Source organism: Oncorhynchus mykiss, chromosome 29 (assembly GCF_057628025.1).
Source record: "Oncorhynchus mykiss isolate SJ-2025 chromosome 29, ASM5762802v1, whole genome shotgun sequence".
In the NCBI taxonomy this organism is placed as follows: Eukaryota; Metazoa; Chordata; class Actinopteri; order Salmoniformes; family Salmonidae; genus Oncorhynchus; species Oncorhynchus mykiss.
In genome coordinates this window covers 20,069,121-20,094,062 of record NC_143050.1, presented here as the reverse complement: position 1 = coordinate 20,094,062, position 24,942 = coordinate 20,069,121, and the positions used below count along the sequence as shown (strand labels likewise).

Here is a 24,942-nt window from a genome sequence, read left to right as displayed (position 1 = left end):
CAACAAGACGGAATGCTATTGAAGCATCTTCATAGAGTGGTATCATTTGGATCATTAAGTCAGGAGATTGTTATCAGAGACGCAAGGGCTCTTGACCTGTGCCAATAAACACCCATGAGATTACCAAAGAACAGAAGCACTTACACTTATGTCAGTCTCGATCACTGCTCAGTCTTTTGTTCAGGCAGAGTGTTGATTTACATACCGTGCTGTGGTGCTGTCAGAGCAAAGGACGCTTTTATCCCGATAACTTCCACTCATTAGCTGCAGTCTGTAGTGAGGCTTCATGCTTTGTTTCAAGTGTACTCTAGGTCAAAAAAGGACAGTGTTTGTTAGCAATGCTACTCCCGCTCCTCTGTGAAGGACACCACAGTTCACTGCTATGTCCACATGTTGTTGAATAAGTATATTTACACATAGCTTGAGGATTGTTGAGACATTTCAATGACAAAATGGACTACAGAACGTAGAAACACACAAGAAACGTTCAGTCTTGGCGACGGACAACAATAAATCTATGCCACAGTATTAAAATAAAAAACATGTCTCTCCAATGAAACAAATAGATGAATCGTGTGTATACACCAGAGAATCTATATTGTCCGACTCTGGGCTGTGTTTGTTTCTCCATTGTGGGCTCGGAAAACAGCACACGCCTGTTAGCACACGCCTGTTCTAATATATTTTGCACATACTTGTGAGACTTCTAGGTTTAGCATTTGCATACTGTATATGGGATTTGTATCTCCATCTTAGGCTGCCCGGTGGGCTTGCATGTTAAGTGCATTCAGTTCTGAGAATTTCAGCTGTGCTCCTGGAATCCTTTGTGAACTGAATCTCACTGAAGCTGAGTATAGGCTATAATCAGATTTCAGGCAGTGTTGCCAGTCCGTTTTTGGAGTTAACCCATTTAATACGCCATTTATATCACTCATATTGAATTATTTTCAAGACCATCTCACCAACACACACAAACAAACACACACACTCAGAAATGAAATTCCTTTCCTGAAGGTAATACTTTAGGTATGAAATGTTAACATGCTCAGCTCAGTAAGCAGTAACAGTGAACCTAGGATCAGGTTGAGAGACTTTTCCTATGTTCCAGATGATATGTCATCTCCTGAGTTGTCATGGAGGTTACACCTCTGTAGCGTGTTATAATTGGTGGACCCAAAGCATTGCTGCAATGGAGTGCCTTGAACCAATCATTTCATTAAGAAGTGATTGCCTCAGTAGATCTGCCCGTTTCCATCTGCATTGAGCAGCGTTGTGACAGGTGTCTGCTGAGCTCTGGTTACATGCTATGTGACAGAACTTTATTGCTGAAGATTGACCTCGTAATTTAAAGGCACAATCGGTAAGATGTCCTGCTGTTCAACGTTTTTCTTTCTTCAATTAATGATATACAACTGCCTTTAAAAAAATAAAAATACACCTTTATTTAACCAGGTCGGCCAGTTGAGAACAAGTTGTCATTTACAACTGCGACCTAGCCAACATAAAGCAAAGCAGTGTGACACAAACAACAACACAGAGTTACACATGGAATAAACAAACGTACAGTCAATAATACAATAGAAAATATATGTACAGTGTGTGCAAATGTAGAAAGATTAGACCCTACCCTATCATAACCCAAACCAGTGTTGAGGCTGCTGTTGGGTTGAACAACTGACTCTGGATTGTGGCTTTAAGGAGAGAGCACGAGTATTTAGCTACATTCTGTATTTGATCCTAACATTGATTTTTCACTCATTGAAGGCATAAAGGAACATAACAGTGTTACTTCAATATTCTCTGGAATCAGGACCAAGTCAACCCATTTGGAAAGAGGAGGATTTCAATTTTTGTATACATGTTCTTTATTCAGTGTAGCTAATTAGCAGGTGGTTTTGAACATAAGCCACACACACACACACACACACTCACATGCACACACGCACATGCACACACACATTACTGACTCACAAAACCTTGCTCCACATGGAATTACCATAGATATGTTGATCCCCTGGACTATTGTATGGAAATGAAGTACTGTTACACTGACCTCACACTATAGACAGTTTTATAGTAATTTGAAGTCTATACTGTTATGGCAGTAATACAGGGCATTCGGAAAGTGTTCAGACCACTTGACTTTTTCCACATTTTGTTCCGTTTGCAGCCTTATTCTAAAATGGATTAAATAAAACATTTTCCTCATCAATCTACACACAATAACCCATAATGACAAAGTGAAAACAGGTTGTTAGAAATATTTGCAAATTTATAAAACATTACATTCAGACCCTTTCCTATGAGACTTGAAATTGAGCCCAGGTGCATCCTGTTTCCATTGATCATCCTTGAGATGTTTCTACAAGTTGATTGGAGTTCACCTGTGGTAAATTGATTGGACATGATTTGGAAAGGCACACACCTGTCCATATAGGGTCTCACAGTTGACAGTGCATTTCAGAGCAAAAACCAAGCCATAAGGTCGAAGGAATTGTCCGTAGAGCTCCGAGACAGGATCGTGTCGAGGCACAGATCTGGGGAAGGGTACCAAAACATTTCTGCAGCATTGAAGGTCCCCAAGAACACAGTGTTCTCCATTATTCTTAAATGGAAGAAGCTTGGAACCATCAAGACTCTTCCTAGAACTGTCCACACAGCCAAACTGAGAAGAACCTGATGGTCATTCTGACAGCGCTCCAGAGTTCCTCTGTGGAAATGGTAGAACCTTTCCAGAAGGACAACCATCTCTGCAGCATTCCAGTAACCAGACGGAAGCCACTCCTCAGTAAAAGGCACATCACATGACAGCCCGCTTGAAGTTTACCAAAGGCACCTAAAGGACTCTCAGATCATGAGAAACAAGATGCTCTGGTCTAATGAAACCAAGATTGGCCTGAATGCCAAGTCTGGAGGAAACCTGGCACCATCCCTACGATGAAGCATGGTGGTGGCAGCGTCCTTCTGTGGACGTTTTTATGTTTATAAGCAGCAGGGACTGGGAGACTAGTCAGGATTGGGTGATAGATGATCAGAGCAAAGCCAAGACAACGTAGAAGCAGTGGTGTAAAAAGTACCCAACTGTCATACTTAAATAAAAGTACATATACCTTAATTCATAGAAAATTACTCAAGTAAAAATGAAAGTCACCCAGTAAAATACTACTTGAGTAAAAGTCAAAGTATTTGGTTTTAAATATACTTAAGTATCAAAAGTAAAACTAGAAATAATAAAAAATGTCCTTATATTAAGCAAACCAGGCAGCACCATTTTCTTGTTTTTTAAATTTAAGGATAGCCAGGGGCACACTCCAACACTCAGACATAATTTACAAACAAAGCATTTGTGTTTAGTGAGTCCGCTAGATCAGAGGCGTAAGGGATGACCAGGGATGTTCTCTTGATATGTGTGTGAATTGGACCATTTTCTGTCCTGCTAAGCATTTAAAATGTAACGAATATAAAGAGTAAAGTAAAGAGTAAGAAAGTAAAGAGTAAGAAATATAAAGAGTAAAGTAAAGTACTGATACCCCAAAAACTACTTAAGTAGTACTTTAAAGTATTTTTACTTAAGGAATTTACCTCACCGTGCAGGAGTGGCTTTGGGACAAGATTCTGAATGTCCTTGAGTGGCCCAGCCAGAGTCCAGATTTGAACACGATCAAACATCTCTGGATAGACCTGAAAATAGCTGTGCAGTGACGCTCCTATTCCAACCTGACCGAGCTTGAGAGGATCTGCCGAGAATAATGGGAGAAACTCCCCAAATACAGGTGTGCCAAGCTTGTAGCGTCATACCCAAGAAGACTCATGGCTGTAATCGCTGCCAAAGTTGTGTCAACATAGTACTGAGTAAAGGGTCTGAATACTTATGTAAATGTGATATTTCCGTTTTTAATTTTTTATAAATGTGCAAACATTTATAAAAACCTGTTATTGCTACATCATTATGTGGTATTATGTGTAGATTAGTGAGGGGGATACATCTATTTTATCCATTTTAGAATAAGGCTGTAATGTAACAAAATGTGGAAAAGGTGAAGGGGTCTGAATACTTTCTGAATGCACCGTTTATTGGGCTTTGCTTGACCCCGTGATATATCAAATCCCAGCTCACACAGTGTAGAATAAGCAATAGGCTTGTAGTCTAGTGGTTAAGAGGTCACCGGAAGGTCACTGGTTCGAATCCCTGAGCCGACTAGGTGAAAAATCTGTTGATGTGTCCTTGAGCAAAGCACTTATTAACCTTAATTGCTCCTGTAAGTCGCTCTGGATAAGAGCGTCTGCTAAATGACTAAAACGTTTTTTTTAAATGCTACATTCTACATTTAGCCAACATGCATATTTCACTCTGTATGAGGTGTTTATAACAGAGAATTACAGCGTTGCAATCCCATTGTAATGTCTCCTCAGCAGCAATACATTGCGAAGGATGTGACATCACCGTCCACCAGGCCATGTCTTGGCAGCATTACAAACTCATTTCCGTTTTGATCCGATCAATATGTTCCACAGCCAAACAAAAAGATGGTGACTGCTCAGTAGTCATTTGAAGCTCCAGAGTATAATGTAAATGCAGATTGGGATGGTGATGTGTGGGGTGGTGGAGGAGTGGACTGATATGAACATAATAAACAAATAAATAAATAGAATATGACACTACAGAAGAACCATCGTGTGAATTGTCTTTGATGCAAGAACAAACCTCAAACAAATTATTTTATTTTTGCTATCCCAGCAGCCCTTGATCTGGTGAAAATTGGATCAGGATTGTTCTGCTGGGGAAATGAGAGGTCTTTGAGTACAGTACTGTAGCTAGCTCTTTCATAGCGCACAGCAACACCACAGTTAATTAGCCCAGAAACTAAAGGTTTATCTAATTCCATTTACACAAAAGGGGGGATGCCTTTGAAAGCGAGCGTCTTTGGGCTGGCATGGAAAACGAGGGGCACCAAAAACACTGCTGGAATCTGTCTCGTCCTGGCCATCGGAAATGTTCCATCCTGTTGGTTAATTGCGTTTAATAATTTTGTTAAGTGAGGCAGCACCTTGAACACTGAACAGTATATAAACAGGGCCGTGTGAGTTAAGTTGTACATCTTGTCTAAGTACTCTCTAAGTAGTGGAGAGGAGGGGGAGAGATTGCTGTATACCATTATGTCACGTTGAGGTGGTGTATCCTGCTTGTGAGGAAAACTGAGTGTGTGTGATTTGGTTATTCCCAAGGCTACAGGAGTGCCTGTCTGTGAGAGAGAGAGTGTTTTTTACATGTGACTTGTGTTCTTGTCAAAGTCTGTCACTTATTGTTAGGGTCACTGCTCACACAGGCCTGTTGCTGTCCCTGTGTGTTACTTCCTGTTTGCTTATTTGTGTGTGAGAGAAAGAATTGAGTGTTCTTGATTTTCAAAACATGAATTTTCCATGTTCACTCAGTATTGGCATGTTTTAACTTGCCTCTGGTATATGGATTATTACAGTTTCCACATATCACAGTTCCATATCCCACATGCCCAAGTGCCCGAGGCCCATGGCCCTCTAATGTACCCCCATCTGCTACCTGTATCTGAGGCCTTAGAATGACCCAACACTCACAGAGCACAGAGGAAACTACACATGACACATTTCTGCCCAATGTTAAGAGTAATACCATAGGAGGAAATACTCAGGCAGAACCCCCTCTGCTCTCTGCCTCTGAGCTCCTCCCTCCTTCCCTCTCTCTGTACCTGTATATTGCTTCATTTTTGTTATGTAAATATATTGTGTTGCTTTTTGATTTGATTATATTTGATTACTTAAGTTTATTTAGTAAATATTTTCTTAACTGCCTTAAGGTCTACTACACCTGTTGTATTCAGCTCATGTGACAAATACAATTTGATTTGATGTGTATCCCCAATCCCTCCTTCCTGTCTATGCGGACTGAGGTAGATGAGGTCACAGGCTCTGAATGCAAATCAGTTCCATGTCCTTCCCCACCAGGCCGCTATGTAGCCTGCTGCGTCCTCAACTCAAATGAAATTCAAATGGCTTTTTAGAATAATGGAAAGAAAACCTAATGTGAGAGCGAGAAGTGAGTTGACACACACACACACAAACACACACACACACATAGGGGCTCTATTTAGTCCAGCTGTGCCTAGTTCCCTCACATAGAGAATCTCCTGTGCTATGCCAGCCGCCAGCCTGCTCGGTGAGAGCACTGTGTCATTGCCTTCCTATTTCCTCCAGACTCTCCTCAGCCAAGAGCCTCCGATCCTTCATTTTTATCGCTGGCGGAGTGGCCGTTTACCGTCCAGACTCTTTATTAAAAAACATATTTCAGCAGGCATGGCCACAAAGCCAGGGACGGAGGGAGGGTGGGGGGGATGAAACTGGGAGTACTTGGAGCCGCTGGCAGGGACATGGTGGAGGCTTGATGCTGTGTCAGACACCTCGTCAAACACACAGCACAGACATGACCATATGCAGCTTCATCCCCTTTACAGAACTGGGGAAATGGACAAGGACAGCAGACGGCAGCTTGTGTTCAGGCCGCTCCATGCTCACTCAAACATGGAGAAACAGTTTTTTATAACTGGGAGGGGGGCTCCCTGTATTTTAAAGAGCAACTGAAGGCAATAAAAAACTTATCTGGTAGAAAAGGCCCTATGTGGCATCTATATAAGTCAGAAACATTTATTCTAGTGTCAAAATTGACTACAAAGTGTAAATAGGATCATTTTAGTCATAAAGTCAGTCTCATCCAAAACAGAGTTTAGTAAGTGAGTTCGTCATGAATTACTTGAGGGTTGGGTTTTGATTTCAACAATGCTCACTAATACAGATGGATACACTGATGTGGTGTTTGCACTCTATCTAATATTACAGCATAACACACAGACAGTGAGACAGACCAGAGCTGGGTCTCCCAGAAGCATCTTAGCACTAAGAGCATCTTAATTCCATTGAAACAAAATGGACGAAAGATGATCTTAGTGTTACGATGCTTTTGGGAAACTCAGCTCTGCCCAGCAGGCAGCGGAATGGACTTTGTTTACATAACGAAACACGGTGCACACTTACTTTTTAATTATATGTTTTTTTACTTGAGAAATACTGCCCCAAACGTTGTAGCAAGATGAAAAATTGCACGACTAAAACCTCCTCTGCAAAAATGTCCAAATGAATTACAGACTTTGAAGTTTTCATTCTGACTATTTTGAGGAAATGATAAGGGCTTTGTTCCTATGGTGTCTCATGGGGGACAAACATCAGCAACTGTCACATCCAACCTCACTCCAAGACGGAAATCTACTTTTTCTTAATGAGCAACAGAGAAACACATGCAGAATCAGTGTGTTCAGTTGCTCTTTAAACAGGACAGGAGCTGAGTTAAAATGACCAATCCATTGGATTTCATTGAATGCCAGTAAGTCAATCTGAGATGGACACTGTATACCAATGTTGACCCAGCTACATTTCAAGTGCACATATTCAAATCAAGCTTGTTCACATTATTCAGTGAGTTTTTTCGGTGTGGATGATTATTATGCTTAAGATGTTTTTCTCACTCTTTTGGTTGCATCACACTACTAGTACTGGCTGCATCTGTTTTCTGCCTGTGACTTGGTGAGGTTGGACCCAGGTGCAGAGAAGAGACAAGACGAGGGATCAGTGATTAAGGATACTTAGAATAGGTAGCCGCAGGATCACAGTACACTTGAAAAACAACGAACACCAAGTCTCGAAAACGCACTCAGGAAACGAACGCACACGCTAAACAATTCAAGCTTCTGCAAAGGACAACAGAAAAAACAAACCTATTTTAACAGGGAAATCATAACGAATATGTAGGACACACCCGAGTGTTGTAAATGTCTCTAGGATGGTCCCTGCTGCCCTCTGGTGACTGGTGGAACCATGACACAGCCAAGTTCACTTAGCCTAATAAACAGTGTTCAAATCAAGGGGAAAACTGCAAAAGAATGTAAGAATGACAGAAATGGAAAAAGGCTATTTGCCCTTTTTTTTTGCAATTTTACCCCCTATTTCTCCCCAATTTCGTGATATCCAATTGTAACTACCAACTATCTCATTGCTGCAACTTCCCAAAAGGCTTGGGAGAGGCGAAGGTCGAGTCATACGTCCTTCGACACATTAACCACGAAGCCGCGCTGCTTCTTAACACCTGCTCGCTTAACCCAGAAGCCTGCCAAACCAATGTGTCGGAGGAAACGCTGTTCAACTTTGCTTTGTGGGTGCCCGACCCGTCACAAGGAGTCACTAGAGCACGATGAGCCAAGGAAAGCTCTCACGGCCAAACCCTACCCTAACGTGGAAATGCTGGGCCAATTGTGCACCGCCTTATGGGAGTCCCATAAGGCGGTGCACAATTGGTCTAAGGTCTAAGGCACAGCCGGCTGGGATCAAACCCCAGGCTGTAGTGATGCCTCAGTACTGCGATGCTGTGCCTTAGACCGCTGAGCCAGTCATGAGGCTATTCTATTTGCGCTTTTTAACCTGACTAGAAACCAAGGCTTTCAAATCGAACTGCAATATTCTTGTATAATAGTAAGCAGACAAATAATATGTCTACCATTGTGTACCAGACCTGTTGTGCCTCCATACAACATTGTTTTCCTGGAAATGTAACAATGAGTTCCTTAGAGTGAAACTGATGACCATCGAGAGATGAGGAAAGTGGAAATGAGGTATAGTAAATGTGTGTTTGTGATGTACTGTATGTCTGGTGGAGTATTCGTGAGTGTTTCAAGAATCGATGTTTGTATTAAGGTGTTCTTGGAAAACCTTGGGAACATTGAGGCCATTCTTGCCAAGCCATTCAAGCAGGTGTATAGGTACTGTAGCTATCGCCTACTCTAACTGTCTGGCTGGCCACATGGAACTGACAATTCTGTAGCGCTGTCTCTGTCAGCTAGCTGTGAGAGCAGGCCCCAGCTCCAGCACACTACACAGTTCTGACACCGTCACTGAACACAGGCAAACCTGTTTGTTTCTCTCCCCACAGAGCCATGTCTCTGTCGCTGTCACTGTCTCTGTTAGGAAACAATGCTGTCATACCTGCTTGTCGCATCCCAATATGCACTGCAGAAAACATCCCACATTGTGCTCCAGCACTTCAAATGTTTCCCCCCCTTTAAACAAAATCCTGCTTTGACAGCACAACAGAACCCAACTGAACACATCCAACAATCATCTCAGATTGAGTCTCATCTCTCGTCACAGAGTCATGGGCTTCCAGGAAGCAGGAAGCATTAGGCCCATGTAAAGTCTTTAACTGAAGTCTGCCGCTCCATTTCAAAGGAAGACGGGTCCATTTCAGTGGAACTACTCCCTGTGCACAGCTTAAGCTCTTTAATGGGTATTAGAGCAGGTTTAAAATCACAGTGTTCACCATTAAGCGGTTAGGTGTGGTTTTAGAGTGTTGCTGGGAAAGTGCTGACTTGGCAGGGGCCTAATCTACCTTCCCCTCCATTACTAGTCTGTCTAACTGTCGTGCCTCATCCCTCCCCTCCCTCGCCCCTCTCACCCTGAACCCCTTTAATGGAACTGTCCTTACACCTGGGAGGCCTAGGGGTGGGAGGAAATCTGTTAAATATTATCGCTTCCCCATAAAATTGAGAAAGAGAGAGAGAGAGAGAGAGATCCAGAAAAGAGCCGCTAAATTCTACAAAGCGATTCCCAAACCTTCCATGACAAAGCCATCACCTAGAGAGAGATTAACCTAGAGAAGAGTCCCATAAGCAAGCTGGTCCTGGTCCAGGACAGCAACACTATTAGACCCAACCAAATCATGAGAAAACAAAAAGATAATTACTTGACACATCGGAAAGAATTAACAGAAAAACAGAGCAAACTAGCCCTAAACAGAGAGTACGCAGTGGCAGAATTCCTGACCACTGGGACTGACCAAACTTAAGGAAAACTTTGAGTATGTACAGACTCAGTGAGCATAGCCTTGCTATTGAGAAAGGCCGCCATAGGCAGACCTGGCTCTCAAGAGAAGACAGGTTATGTATTATTCTTGGACCATGCTGGTCATTTATGAACATCTTGGCCATGTTCTGTTATAATCTCCACCCGGCACAGCCAGAAGAGGACTGGCCACCCCACATAGCCTGGTTCCTCTAGGTTTCTTCCTAGGTTTTGGCCTTTCTAGGGAGTTTTTCCTAGCCACCGTGCTTCTACACCTGCATTGCTTGCTGTTTGGGGTTTTAGGCTGGGTTTCTGTACAGCACTTTGAGATATCAGCTGATGTACGAAGGGCTATAGAAATAAATGTGATTTGATTTGATTTGATGTGTACACTGCCCACAAAATGAGGTGGAAACTGAGCTTCGTAACCTCCTGCCAAATGTATGACCTCAGAATACACAGATCCACAAATAATTAGAAAACAAAGCAATTTTGATAAACTCCCATATCTACTAGGTGAAATACCACAGTGTGCCATCACAGCAGCAAGATGTATGACCTGTTGCCACAAGAAAAGGGCAACCAGTGTAGAACAAACACAATTGTAAATACAACCCATATTTATGTTTATTTATTTTCCATTTTTTACTTTTTGCACATTGTAACTATTTGAACATTGTTACAACACTGTATATAGACATAATATGACATCTGAAATGTCTTTATTCTTTTGGAACTTGTGTGAGTGTAATATTTACTGTTGATTTTTTTCTATTTTATTTCACTTTTGTTTATTATCTAGTTCACTTGCTTTGGAAATGTTACATATGTTTCCCATGTCAAAATAGCCCCTTAAATGTAATTGAATTGAGAACAGAGACCGAGAGAGAGCAGTGCTGCTGGTCTGAGTGTGTCCCTCATCCAGACTGACATTCATCCACTACTGCAGAGGGTTGGTCGTGCGTTTTGCCAATAGATCTTTCTCAGACAGAGGCTGTAGTTAGCACCCTATGTGGCAGCCATCAGAAGACAGGCGGAGAGATGTAGTTAGCACCCTATGAGGGAGCCATCAGAAGACAGGCGAAGAGATGTAGTTAGCACACTGTGAGAGTGATAAAGCTGCTGGCTCACCAACAGAGAGTACACTGTGTTTTTTAAATGAGTGAGTATATCGCCAACACGTAGGGAGAAAGTAGTGTGTCGTTAGCACCCTATAACAGAAAGGGAGAGAGTGGTGTTAGCAAAGCTAGCATGCCAGGTGGCTGTGTGTGCGTGTGTGTGTGCACGTGTGTGTCGGGTGTGGGGACAGGATAGCGTGCTGAATCCTAAAAGTGATTGAGAGGGACTATAAAAGCCGTGTAGTGATTGTGCCGGCCATGTAGCGCTCCACTGACAGATCGAGACAATAAACAAATGAACAGGATCCCTATCGGCCAGGCTTAAAGAGAGCGGCGTGCCAGAAGGGTGGGGGGGTCACTCTGATAATGCTTGTTATTGGCTGTCCCCTATGGAACGTTTAACCACTGTTAACATTAAAGCTTAATGTGGGCCACCTGTGTGACCTTGGCGTAGGGGAGCCCTGTCAGAATCCCTCACATGGCTGTGTAAATACTGAACCATCACCCCCTGCCAGGCTCCCTGTAGGGATACTCAGGAGGAGGGAGGGACATTCTGACGAGGGCATTGATGTCTCTGGATGGGATGTTTTTGTGTGTATGAATTTGTGAATTGTGTGTGCTTAAGTTTATGCGTGCGTGCGTGTGTATGTATGTGTATGTCCCTGGTCATCCTCCGAATGTAGTCGTGTATCCTGGCAGGACATACCCTGTGGACGTGATGAGGGCCCGGATACGCTGTAGCCTGAGGGCTGTAGCATTGAGCTAAGGGGCTGAGTGGGCAGATGCGCCATGATGGGTTGGCATTCTCCTGCCTGCCTTCTAACCACAAAGAATGATGGCTTGATTCTCCTCATTGATTTTCCTCTACAAAGCACTGATGTGTAGGGAATAAATGGGAAATGTTCTCTAGGGTCTTTCAGCAGGCACCTCTCAACTAGATCCTGTGCAGTGAAACAGACTAGTTTAGGGCTGTCTCCGCAGGACAAGCTGTATTTGTAATGCTCTCTTACGTTTGGCTTTCGGTTGTTTGGGAGTCTTTTGTAAATGAGAGAGAAGAAAGTCTCTTGTTGTGTTGTTACAATAATAACATTTTAACAAACGATACGACACCAGGCCAAGCATCATGATATGAATGAATCTGAATCTGTGACCTGGCATCCATTTTCAAAACATTCTCCAAAAACCTGTCACTGAAATTCACACTTCTACTCAATACAACACATTTAATTTAACTTCACACTGTTAAGTGCATAATATAATACTAGATATTATGTCTGATTTGCTCATATTTGCAAAGGCCTACCTGTGATATGGCTGGAGGAATATACATGCATAATGATCTGCTTGTTATTGTGTCAGTAAGGGGAAAACACTGCATAATGATCTGCTTGTTATTGTGTCGGTAAGGGGAAAACACTGCATAATGATCTGCTTGTTATTGTGTCAGTAAGGGGAAAACACTGCATAATGATCTGCTTGTTATTGTGTCAGTAAGGGGAAAACACTGCATAATGATCTGCTTGTTATTCTGTCAGTAAGGGGAAAACACTGCATAATGATCTGCTTGTTATTGTGTCAGTAAGGGGAAAACACTGCATAATGATCTGCTTGTTATTGTGTCAGTAAGGGGAAAACACTGCATAATGATCTGCTTGTTATTGCGTCAGTAAGGGGAAAACACTGCATAATTGTAACGGTTTTCTTGGTGAGAAGGATAGTCGGACCAAAATGCAGCGTGTAGATTGCGATCCATGTTTTAATGAACAAACGTTAAACACGAATCAGTACAAAAACAATAAACGTAACGAAAACCTAAACAGCCTATCTGGTGAAAACACATAGACAGGAACAATCACCCACAAACACACAGTGAAACCCAGGCTACCTAAATATGGTTCCCAATCAGAGACAATGACGAACACCTGCCTCTGACTGAGAACCATATCAGGCTGAACATAGAAATAGACAAACAAGACATGAAACATAGAATGCCCACTCAGATCACACCCTGACCAATCAAAACATAGAAAATACAAAGTAAACTATGGTCAGGGCGTGACAGTACCCCCCCCCCCAAGGTGCGGACTCCGGCCGCAAAACCTGAACCTATAGGGGAGGGTCTGGGTGGGCATCTGTCCGCGGTGGCGGCTCTGGCGCTGGACGTGGACCCCACTCCATGACAGTTTTAATCCCCCTCCTAAACGTCCCTAAATAGATTACCCACCACAATGATAACATGGGACAGAGGGACAGCTCGGGACAGAGGTAACTCGGGACAGATGGGTAGCTCAGCCCTGAGAGGAAGCTCAGCACTGAGAAGAAGCTCAGCACTGAGAGGAAGCTCAGGCAGGTGGTTGGATCCGGCAGATCCTGGCTGGCTGGCGGTTCTGGAAGATCCTGGCTGACTGGCGGATCCAGGAGAATCTGGACGACTGGCAGATCTGGGAGAATCTGGCCGACTGGCAGATCTGGAAGAGTCTGGTCGACTGGCAGATCTGGAAGAGTCTGGTCGACTGGCAGATCTGGAAGAGTCTGGTCGACTGGCAGATCTGGAAGAGTCTGGACGACTGGCAGATCTGGAAGAGTCTGGACGACTGGCAGATCTGGAAGAGTCTGGACGACTGGCAGATCTGGAAGAGTCTGGACGACTGGCAGATCTGGAAGAGTCTGGACGACTGGCAGATCTGGAAGAGTCTGGACGACGGGCAGATCTGGAAGAGTCTGGACGACGGGCAGATCTGGAAGAGTCTGGTCGACTGGCAGATCTGGAAGAGTCTGGTCGACTGGCAGATCTGGAAGAGTCTGGACGACTGGCAGATCTGGAAGAGTCTGGACGACTGGCAGATCTGGAAGAGACTGGTCGACACAGACTGGCTGCTCTGGCTGCTCCATGCTGACTGACAGCTCTGGCTGCTCCATGCTGGCAGACTGCTCTGGCTGCTCCATGATGACTGGTAGCTCTGGCTGCTCCATGCTGACTGGCTGCTCCATGCTGACTGGCAACTCTGGCTGCTCCATGCAGACTGGCTGCTCCATGCTGACTGGCAGCTCTGGCTGCTCCATGCTGACTGGCTGCTCTGGCTGCTCCATGCTGACTGGCTGCTCCATGCTGACTGGCTGCTCCATGCTGACTGGCTGCTCCATGCTGACTGGCGGCCCTGGCTGCTCCATGCTGACTGGCGGCCCTGGCTGCTCCATGCTGACTGGCGGCCCTGGCTGCTCCATGCTGACTGGCGGCCCTGGCTGCTCCATGCTAACTGGCAGCTCTGGCGGCTCCTTGCAGACTGGCAGCTCTGGCGGCTCCTTGCAGACTGGCAGCTTTGGCGGCATCCTGCAGACTGGCAGCTCTGGCGGCTCCTTGCAGACTGGCAGCTCCATGCAGACTGGCAGCTCTATGCAGACTGGCAGCTCCTTGCAGACTGGCAGCTCCTTGCTAACTGGCAGCTCTAAGCTAACTGGCAGCTCTATGCTAACTGGCAGCTCTATGCTAACTGGCAGCTCTATGCTAACTGGCAGCTCTATGCTAACTGGCAGCTCTATGCTAACTGGCAGTTCTGAACAGGCGGGAGACTCCGGCAGCGCTGTAGAGAAGGCAGGCTCTAACAGCGCTAAACAGGCGGGAGACTCCGACAGCGCTGAAGAGAAGGGAGGCTCTGGCAGCGCTGGACAGGCGAGGCGCACTGTAGGCCTGATGCGTGGTGCTGGCACTGGTGGTACTGGGCCGAGGACACGCACAGGAAGCCTGGTGCGGGGAGCTGCTACCGGAGGGCTGGGGTGTGGAGGTGGTACTGGAAAAACCGGACCGTGCAGGCGCACTGGAGCTCTTGAGCACCGAGCCTGCCCAACCTTACCTGGTTGAATGCTCACGGTCGCCCTGCCAGTGCGGCGAGGTGGAATAGCCCGCACTGGACTATGCAGGCGAACCGGAGAAACCGAGCGCAAGGCTGGTGCCATGTAAACCGGCCCAAGGAGACGCACTGGGGACCAGCTGCGTAGAGCCGGCTTCATGGCATTAGGCTCGACGCTCAATCTAGCCCGGCCGACACGCGGAGCTGGAATATACCGCACCGGGCTATGCACCCGCACTGGAGACACCGTGCGCACCACTGCATAACACGGTGCCTGTCCGGTCTCTCTAGCCCCCCGGTAAGCACAGGGAGTCTGCCCAGGTCTCCTACCTGGCGTAGCCATACTCCCTGTTAGCCCCCCCCCAAGAAATTTTTGGGGCTGCCTCTCGGGCTTCCTTGCCAGCCGTGTTCCCTCATATCGCCGGCTCCTCTCTCCGGCTGCCTCTGCTCTCCTAAGTGCCTCCACCTGTTCCCATGGGAGGCGATCTCTTCCAGCCAGTATCTCCTCCCAAGTGTAACAGCCCTTGCCATCCAAAACGTCCTCCCATGTCCATTCCTCTTTACGCTGCTGCTGCTGCCTGTTGACACGCTGCTTGGTCCGTTGGTGGTGGGTGATTCTGTAACGGTTTTCTTGGTGAGAAGGATAGTCGGACCAAAATGCAGCGTGTAGATTGCGATCCATGTTTTAATGAACAAACGTTAAACACGAATCAGTACAAAAACAATAAACGTAACGAAAACCTAAACAGCCTATCTGGTGAAAACACATAGACAGGAACAATCACCCACAAACACACAGTGAAACCCAGGCTACCTAAATATGGTTCCCAATCAGAGACAATGACGAACACCTGCCTCTGACTGAGAACCATATCAGGCTGAACATAGAAATAGACAAACAAGACATGAAACATAGAATGCCCACTCAGATCACACCCTGACCAATCAAAACATAGAAAATACAAAGTAAACTATGGTCAGGGCGTGACAATAATGATCTGCTTGTTATTGTGTCAGTAAGGGGAAAACACTGCATAATGATCTGCTTGTTATTGTGTCAGTAAGGGGAACACACTGCATAATGATCTGCTTGTTATTGTGTCAGTAAGGGGAAAACACTGCATAATGATCTGCTTGTTATTGTGTCAGTAAGGGGAAAGCACTGCATAATGATCTGCTTGTTATTGTGTCAGTAAGGGGAAAACACTGCATAATTATCTGCTTGTTGTTGTGTCAGTAAGGGGAACACACTGCATAATGATCTGCTTGTTATTGTGTCAGTAAGGGGGGAAAACACTGCATAATTATCTGCTTGTTGTTGTGTCAGTAAGGGGAACACACTGCATAATGATCTGCTTGTTATTGTGTCAGTAAGGGGAAAACACTGCATAATGATCTGCTTGTTATTGTGTCAGTAAGGGGAACACACTGCATAATGATCTGCTTGTCATTGTGTCAGTAAGGGGAAAGCACTGCATAATGATCTGCTTGTTATTGTGTCAGTAAGGGGAAAACACTGCATAATGATCTGCTTGTTGTTGTGTCAGTAAGGGGAACACACTGCATAATGATCAGCTTGTTATAGTGTCAGTAAGGGGAAAACACTGCATAATGATCAGCTTGTTATAGTGTCAGTAAGGGGAAAACACTGCATAATGATCTGCTTGTTGTTGTGTCAGTAAGGGGAACACACTGCATAATGATCAGCTTGTTATAGTGTCAGTAAGGGGAAAACACTGCATAATGATCAGCTTGTTATAGTGTCAGTAAGGGGAAAACACTGCATAATGATCAGCTTGTTATAGTGTCAGTAAGGGGAAAACACTGCATAATGATCTGCTTGTTATTGTGTCAGTAAGGGGAAAACACTGCATAATGATCTGCTTGTCATTGTGTCGGTAAGGGGAAAACACTGCATAATGATCTGCTTGTTATTGTGTCAGTAAGGGGAAAGCACTGCATAATGATCTGCTTGTTATTGTGTCAGTAAGGGAAAAACACTGCATAATGATCTGCTTGTTATTGTGTCAGTAAGGGGAAAACACTGCATAATGATCTGCTTGTTATTGTGTCAGTAAGGGGGGAAACACTGCATAATGATCTGCTTGTTATTGTGTCAGTAAGGGGAAAACACTGCATAATGATCTGCTTGTTATTGTGTCAGTAAGGGGAAAACACTGCATAATGATCTGCTTGTTATTGTGTCAGTAAGGGAAAAACACTGCATAATGATCTGCTTGTTATTGTGTCAGTAAGGGGGAAACACTGCATAATGATCTGCTTGTTATTGTGTCAGTAAGGGGGAAACACTGCATAATGATCTGCTTGTTATAGTGTCAGTAAGGGGGAAACACTGCATAATGATCTGCTTGTTATTGTGTCAGTAAGGGGGAAACACTGCATAATGATCTGCCTGTCATTGTGTCAGTAAGGGGAAAGCACTGCATAATGATCTGCTTGTTATTGTGTCAGTAAGGGGGAAACACTGCATAATGATCTGCTTGTTATTGTGTCAGTAAGGGGGAAACACTGCATAATGATCTGCTTGTTATTGTGTCAGTAAGGGGAAAACACTGCATAATGATCTGCTTGTTATTGTGTCAGTAAGGGGGGGAAACACTGCATAATGATCTGCTTGTTATTGTGTCAGTAAGGGGGAAACACTGCATAATGACCTGCTTGTTATTGTGTCAGTAAGGGGGAAACACTGCATAATAACTTGCTTGTTATTGTGTCAGTAAGGGGGAAACACTGCCTAATGACCTGCTTGTCATTGTGTCAGTAAGGGGAACACACTACATAATGATCTGCTTGTTATTGTGTCAGTAAGGGGAAAACACTGCTTAATGATCTGCTTGTTATTGTGTCAGTAAGGGGAAAGCACTGCATAATGATCTGCTTGTTATTGTGTCAGTAAGGGGAAAGCACTGCATAATGATCTGCTTGTTATTGTGTCAGTAAGGGGAAAACACTGCCTAATGATCTGCTTTTATTGTGTCAGTAAGGGGAAAACACTGCATAATGATCTGCTTGTTATAGTGTCAGTAAGGGGGAAACACTGCATAATGATCTGCTTGTTATAGTGTCAGTAAGGGGGAAACACTGCATAATGATCTGCTTGTTATTGTGTCAGTAAGGGGGAAACACTGCATAATGATCTGCCTGTTATTGTGTCAGTAAGGGGAAAACACTGCATAATGATCTGCTTGTTATTGTGTCAGTAAGGGGAAAACACTGCATAATGATCTGCTTGTCATTTTGTCAGTCGGGGGGAAAACACTGCATAATGATCTGCTTGTTATTGTGTCAGTAAGGGGGAAACACTGCATAATGATCTGCTTGTTATTGTGTCAGTAAGGGGGGAAACACTGCATAATGATCTGCTTGTCACTGTGTCAGTAAGGGGAACACACTGCATAAGGATCTGCTTGTTATTGTGTCAGTAAGGGGAAAACACTGCATAATGATCTGCTTGTTATTGTGTCAGTAAGGGGAACACACTGCATAATGATCTGCTTGTCACTGTGTCAGTAAGGGGAACACACTGCATAGGGATCTGCTTGTTATTGTGTCAGTAAGGGGAAAACACTGCATAATGATCTGCTTGTTATTGTGTCAGTAAGGGGAAAACACTGCATAATGATCTGCTTGTTATTGTGTCAGTAAGGGGGGAAAACACTGCATAATGATCTGCTTGTTATTGTGTCAGTAAGGGGAAAACACTGCATAATGATCTGCTTGTTATTGTGTCAGTAAGGGGAAACACTGCATAATGATCTGCTTGTTATTGTGTCAGTAAGGGGAAAACACTGCATAATGATCTGCTTGTTATTGTGTCAGTAAGGGGAAAACACTGCATAATGATCTGCTTGTTATTGTGTCAGTAAGGGGAAAACACTGCATAATGATCTGCTTGTTATTGTGTCAGTAAGGGGAAAACACTGCATAATGATCTGCTTGTTATTGTGTCAGTAAGGGGAAAACACTGTCTGAAACATTCTACTCTTCAGTTAACACACACACACACCACTCTCTCTCTCCTACAAACACAAAAACTTTCCCAACGTTAAAGCGTTATGCACCAAACAGAATAGCACCAGAAAAAAAATAAATGTTTTATATACAGTGCCTTGCGAAAGTATTCGGCCCCCTTGAACTTTGCGACATTTTGCCACATTTCAGGCTTCAAACATAAAGATATAAAACTGTATTTTTTTGTGAAGAATCAACAACAAGTGGGACACAATCATGAAGTGGAATGACATTTATTGGATATTTCAAACTTTTTTAACAAATCAAAAACTGAAAAATTGGGCGTGCAAAATTATTCAGCCCCTTTACTTTCAGTGCAGCAAACTCTCTCCAGAAGTTCAGTGAGGATCTCTGAATGATCCAATGTTGACCTAAATGACTAATGATGATAAATACAATCCACCTGTGTGTAATCAAGTCTCCGTATAAATGCACCTGCACTGTGATAGTCTCAGAGGTCCGTTAAAAGCGCAGAGAGCATCATGAAGAACAAGGAACACACCAGGCAGGTCCGAGATACTGTTGTGAAGAAGTTTAAAGCCGGATTTGGATACAAAAAGATTTCCCAAGCTTTAAACATGCCAAGGAGCACTGTGCAAGCGATAATATTGAAATGGAAGGAGTATCAGACCACTGCAAATCTACCAAGACCTGGCCGTCCCTCTAAACTTTCAGCTCATACAAGGAGAAGACTGATCAGAGATGCAGCCAAGAGGCCCATGATCACTCTGGATGAACTGCAGAGATCTGACCTGCAGGTGGGAGACTCTGTCCATAGGACAACAATCAGTCGTATATTGCACAAATCTGGCCTTTATGGAAGAGTGGCAAGAAGAAAGCCATTTCTTAAAGATATCCATAAAAAGTGTTGTTTAAAGTTTGCCACAAGCCACCTGGGAGACACACCAAACATGTGGAAGAAGGTGCTCTGGTCAGATGAAAACAAAATTGAACTTTTTGGCAACAATGCAAAACGTTATGTTTGGCGTAAAAGCAACACAGCTGAACACACCATCCCCACTGTCAAACATGGTGGTGGCAGCATCATGGTTTTGGCCTGCTTTTCTTCAGCAGGGACAGGGAAGATGGTTAAAATTGATGGGATGATGGATGGAGCCAAATACAGGACCATTCTGGAAGAAAACCTGATGTAGTCTGCAAAAGACCTGAGACTGGGACGGAGATTTGTCTTCCAACAAGACAATGATCCAAAACATAAAGCAAAATCTACAATGGAATGGTTCAAAAATAAACATATCCAGGTGTTAGAATGGCCAAGTCAAAGTCCAGACCTGAATCCAATCGAGAATCTGTGGAAAGAACTGAAAACTGCTGTTCACAAATGCTCTCCATCCAACCTCACTGAGCTCGAGCTGTTTTGCAAGGAGGAATGGGAAAAAATGTCAGTCTCTCGATGTGCAAAACTGATAGAGACATACCCCAAGCGACTTACAGCTGTAATCGCAGCAAAAGGTGGCGCTACAAAGTATTAACTTAAGGGGGCTGAATAATTTTGCACGCCCAATTTTTCAGTTTTTGATTTGTTAAAAAAGTTTGAAATATCCAATAAATGTCGTTCCACTTCATGATTGTGTCCCACTTGTTGTTGATTCTTCACAAAAAAATACAGTTTTATATCTTCATGTTTGAAGCCTGAAATGTGGCAAAAGGTCGCAAAGTTCAAGGGGGCCAAATACTTTCGCAAGGCACTGTATAGTGAACAAAAATATAAATGCAACACGCAACAATTTTTTTATATTTTACTGAGTTACAGTTCATATGAGGCAATCAGTCCATTTATATCAATTCTTTAGGCCCCAGTCTATGAATTTCACGTGACTGGGAATACAGATATGCATCTGTTGGTTACAGATACCTTTTTATTTTTTTACAAGTAGGGGCGTGGATCAGACAACCAGTCAGTATCCGGTGTGACCACCATCATGCAGCACGACTCATCTCATAGAGTTGATCAGGCTGTTGATTGTGGCCTGTGGAATGTTGTCCCACTCCTCTTCAATGGCTGTGCGAAGTTGGATATTGTTGGATATTGGCGGGAACTGGAGCATGCTGTTGTACACGTCAATCCAGAGCATCCCAAACATGTTCAATGGGTGACATGTCTGGTGAGTATGTAGGCCATGGAAGAACTGGGACATTTTCAGCTTCTAGGAATTGTGTAAAAATGGTTGAATAAAATTTCAGCTAAATAAGCTTTTTGTGCTTATGGAACATTTCTGGGATCTTTTATTTCAGCTCATGAAACATGGGACCAACACTTTACATGTTGCATTTATATTTTTGTTCAGTATAGTTTAGGCTTACATTAGGCCTATATGAATCCTACCTTTGAAGCACATCTCATGAGTAGCAGACCCTTTTCCTTTCGTCCTGTGCCAAATTAGCCTAAACCTACTGTCAAGTTACCAGGTTGTTAGCTAGGTAGGTATCATGACTGAACAACATTGTTTTTTTCAAACCAATAATTAGGTACGTGGGATCAGTTTAAAATGGCCCGCAACATGGTTTGTGAAACTATTTAAAGTGCGCACAAATCCCAACCGGAAGAAAAAAAAGTATCTCCGTTAATATGGGTCATATTTCTTTACTGTTTAGGCTGGAGACAAGCCGTTTCCTCTGTTGTAAAGCTGCAAGCAGGCCTGTCGCCATGCAGCGCTCCATTTTCCCCCTCTGACACTCAAAAGGCTGCTTGACAGTGAACTTCAAACTCAGACTGGTCTGTGCTCTTGATTATAACAGGTGATGTATCATCATTGCTCGCTCTGCGTGCTGCCCCAATGTAACAAATGTACAACTAACAACAGAAGACTCATCAGGGTCTGCATCCCCGTCGCCATCAGGCTAAATGATATATTTTTTAACTGACTGAGGAATAGATGCTCATGAAGAGCAGAAGGAGAGAAGCGGGTGAATGAGGGCTGGTAGTTATGGTTATAGCTGGTAGGGGGTTATGCTGGCTGATTACAGCTGCTACACGTGATGTGAGCTTGGAAGTGAATATGGTTGGACCTGTGCATACCAGAGACTAGTGGCTGTTGCTTCAATTCAACTGAATTTAAACATTTTGTAGCAGGTTTTTTAGTTCACTAGGGCTGAAAAAGTCAGTATCATATGAAACAGTACTACGGTATTCAAAAAAATGTATCAGAAGTATCATGATGTTTTGGTATCGTGATGTTACCGTGGTAACCGGTATACCGTGCAACGCTAGTCTCTTGCTGGTTTGCCATTTTTCTCCTCCCTTGGTTTCTTTTTTGTTTTCAGCAAAGTGAAATCTTTTTCAATTTTCTCTTTTCTCTTTTTCCTCCCTTTTTTCTGAACCTTAGGTCCTCTCACAAAAAAACACGATGAGTCTACAATGAACAAACCAAGGGATGAAGGTATTTTTGCAGCATGTTTAACCCTTTTGTGGTATTTTTCAAACTTTTGGAGGGGATAGAATAACAAACGGACATTATATGTTGGTGTCTGTAAGTGTAATCACTATTATTATTATCTCATTAATTGTAATCGTCTCACAAAAATGTAATAAGTATAATAATATACACATAATATATTATATTTGATACCATAGCTAAAAGCTAGCTAGAATAGATAACTCAACGTTAATGTTGTGAAGTAGACTGATATAGACAGACATACTCCCCTCTCATCTATCATCTCTCTCATCTAGCTTTTTCCTTCGCTAGCCTCTCTTTCATTTGCTCTCTCTTGCTCTGTTTCTCTCTCTGTCTTTCTCTGTCTCTGTCTTTCTCTCACTGTTTCTCTCTCCGACTTTCTCTCTCTCTCTCTTTCTCTGTCTTTCTCTCTGTCTTTTTCTCACACACACACACACACACACACACACACACACACACACACACACACACACACACACACACACACATATACACACAAACCTCAATTGTTCCACACACCGCTGCCACAGCCATTTTCTCCTTTTTTGGTATATAGTCGAATTTTATTTGCATATCACTTTTTACAAGTCATGCTGTTTTGACTGTCCTCTGTCTTGCACCATCCAAAAGGTGAATACTTTCTATTTTGTTTAATAGATGTTCTTTAACTGCATTGTGTAGATTGGGTCTTTTGATTGATCCACTTGACCATTTCTTTATTTGATTATTTGTTGGGGAATAGGTGGGTTTTTACAGTAACGGCATTACAGTTTGTTTGTAGGGGGGTGCTGGCATTTGGATACGATTCCAAGCGGTGAAGGTTACTGTCCCACAAACATTACACATCTAGGAAACCATGTAACTAGTTGTTAAAACTAGCCAGGGGAATGATGCCTTGTCTTTATATAATCAAGAGGTCTGAAAGATCAGACTATTGTGTTTGTGTGCGTGTATGTGCATATGTTTGTGTTTGCATCCACTCGGGCTGTGTGTATGTGTATGTGCTTGATTGTATGTGTTAAGGTGTGTTTGCTGTTTCCGTGTTCATTTCTCCCATTCTGCCGTCTCTAATTGCTATGGTTTAAAAAGAGACAGATCTAGCTAATCCAATTGTGCGGTTTCTTAACGGTGAAAAGAGAGGGAAGGATGCGTACATGAATCCGGAGGAGAGGAGCAGAATGACAGAAGAGAGATGAAAGAGAAAGGGAGAGGGGAGCTCTGAGAGCACAGGGGAGGGCGAGGAGGGGGAGAAAATGGAAAAAATAGTGGTGATGAAGACAAGTGCATGATGAAATGACATTTATAGAGCTTTGAAAGTGAGAGAGAGGGAGGAAGAGAGGGTGGATGAGTGGGAGACTAGGATGGAAAATAGTGAGAAAGAGAGAGGTACAGAAGAGAGGAAGTGAGAGAGAATGCAGTCCAATAACAAGAGACTAGTAAGGCTGAGATGAAGGGAGAGAAATGCAGCAAGGGTGGAGGGGGAGAGAGCAGCAAGGGTGGAGGGGGGGAGAGAGCAGCAAGGGTGGAGGGGAGAGAGAGCAGCAAGGGTGGAGGGGGGGAGAGCAGCAAGGGTGGAGGGGGGGAAGAGCAGCAAGGGTGGAGGGGGGAGAGAGCAGCAAGGGTGGAGGGAGGAGAGAGCAGCAAGGGTGGAGGGGGGAGAGAGCAGCGAGGGTGGAGGGGGGAGAGAGCAGTGAGGGTGGAGGGGGGAGAGCAGTGAGGGTGGAGGGGGGAGAGCAGTGAGGGTGGAGGGGGGAGAGAGCAGTGAGGGTGGAGGGGGGAGAGAGCAGTGAGGGTCGACGGGGGGAGAGCAGTGAGGGTGGAGGGGGGAGAGAGCAGCGAGGGGGGAAGGGGGAGAGAGCAGCAAGGGGAGGTGGGAGAGAGCAGCGAGGGTGGAGGGGGGGAGAGCAGTGAGGGTGGAGGGGGGAGAGAGCAGCGAGGGGGGAGGGGGGAGAGAGCAGCAAGGGGAGGGGGGAGAGAGCAGCAAGGGTGGAGGGGGGAGAGAGCAGCAAGGGTGGAGGGGGGAGAGAGCAGCGAGGGTGGAGGGGGGAGAGAGCAGTGAGGGTGGAGGGGGGAGAGCAGTGAGGGTGGAGGGGGGAGAGAGCAGTGAGGGTGGAGGGGGGAGAGAGCAGTGAGGGTGGAGGGGGGAGAGAGCAGTGAGGGTGGAGGGGGGGAGAGCAGTGAGGGTGGAGGGGGGAGAGAGCAGTGAGGGTGGAGGGGGGGAGAGCAGTGAGGGTGGAGGGGGGAGAGAGCAGCGAGGGGGGAAGGGGGAGAGAGCAGCAAGGGGAGGTGGGAGAGAGCAGCGAGGGTGGAGGGGGGAGAGCAGTGAGGGTGGAGGGGGGAGAGAGCAGCGAGGGGGGAGGGGGGAGAGAGCAGCAAGGGGAGGGGGGAGAGAGCAGCGAGGGTGGAGGGGGGAGAGCAGCATGGGTGGAGGGGGGAGAGAGCAGCAAGGGTGGAGGGGGGAGAGAGCAGCAAGTGTGGAGGGGGGAGAGAGCAACAGCAGCAAGGGTGGAGGGGGGAGAGAGCAACAGCAGCAAGGGTGGAGGGGGAGAGAGCAACAGCAGCAAGGGTGGAGGGGAGAGAGCAACAGCAGCAAGGGTGGAGGGGGAGAGA

The 24,942-nt window shown here is 44.7% G+C and overlaps 1 protein-coding gene across 1 annotated transcript in view; it reads left to right on the top strand.

The window, feature by feature from the left end:
- LOC110509402 (neuroligin-2) overlaps positions 1–24,942 on the top strand; it is an 89,976-nt gene that overhangs the window by 23,793 nt on the left and 41,241 nt on the right. The window contains exon 3 of the mRNA XM_036967505.2: positions 22,261–22,314. Coding sequence (XP_036823400.1) covers positions 22,261–22,314 — 54 coding nt within the window. The remainder of the gene's footprint in view (positions 1–22,260; positions 22,315–24,942) is intronic.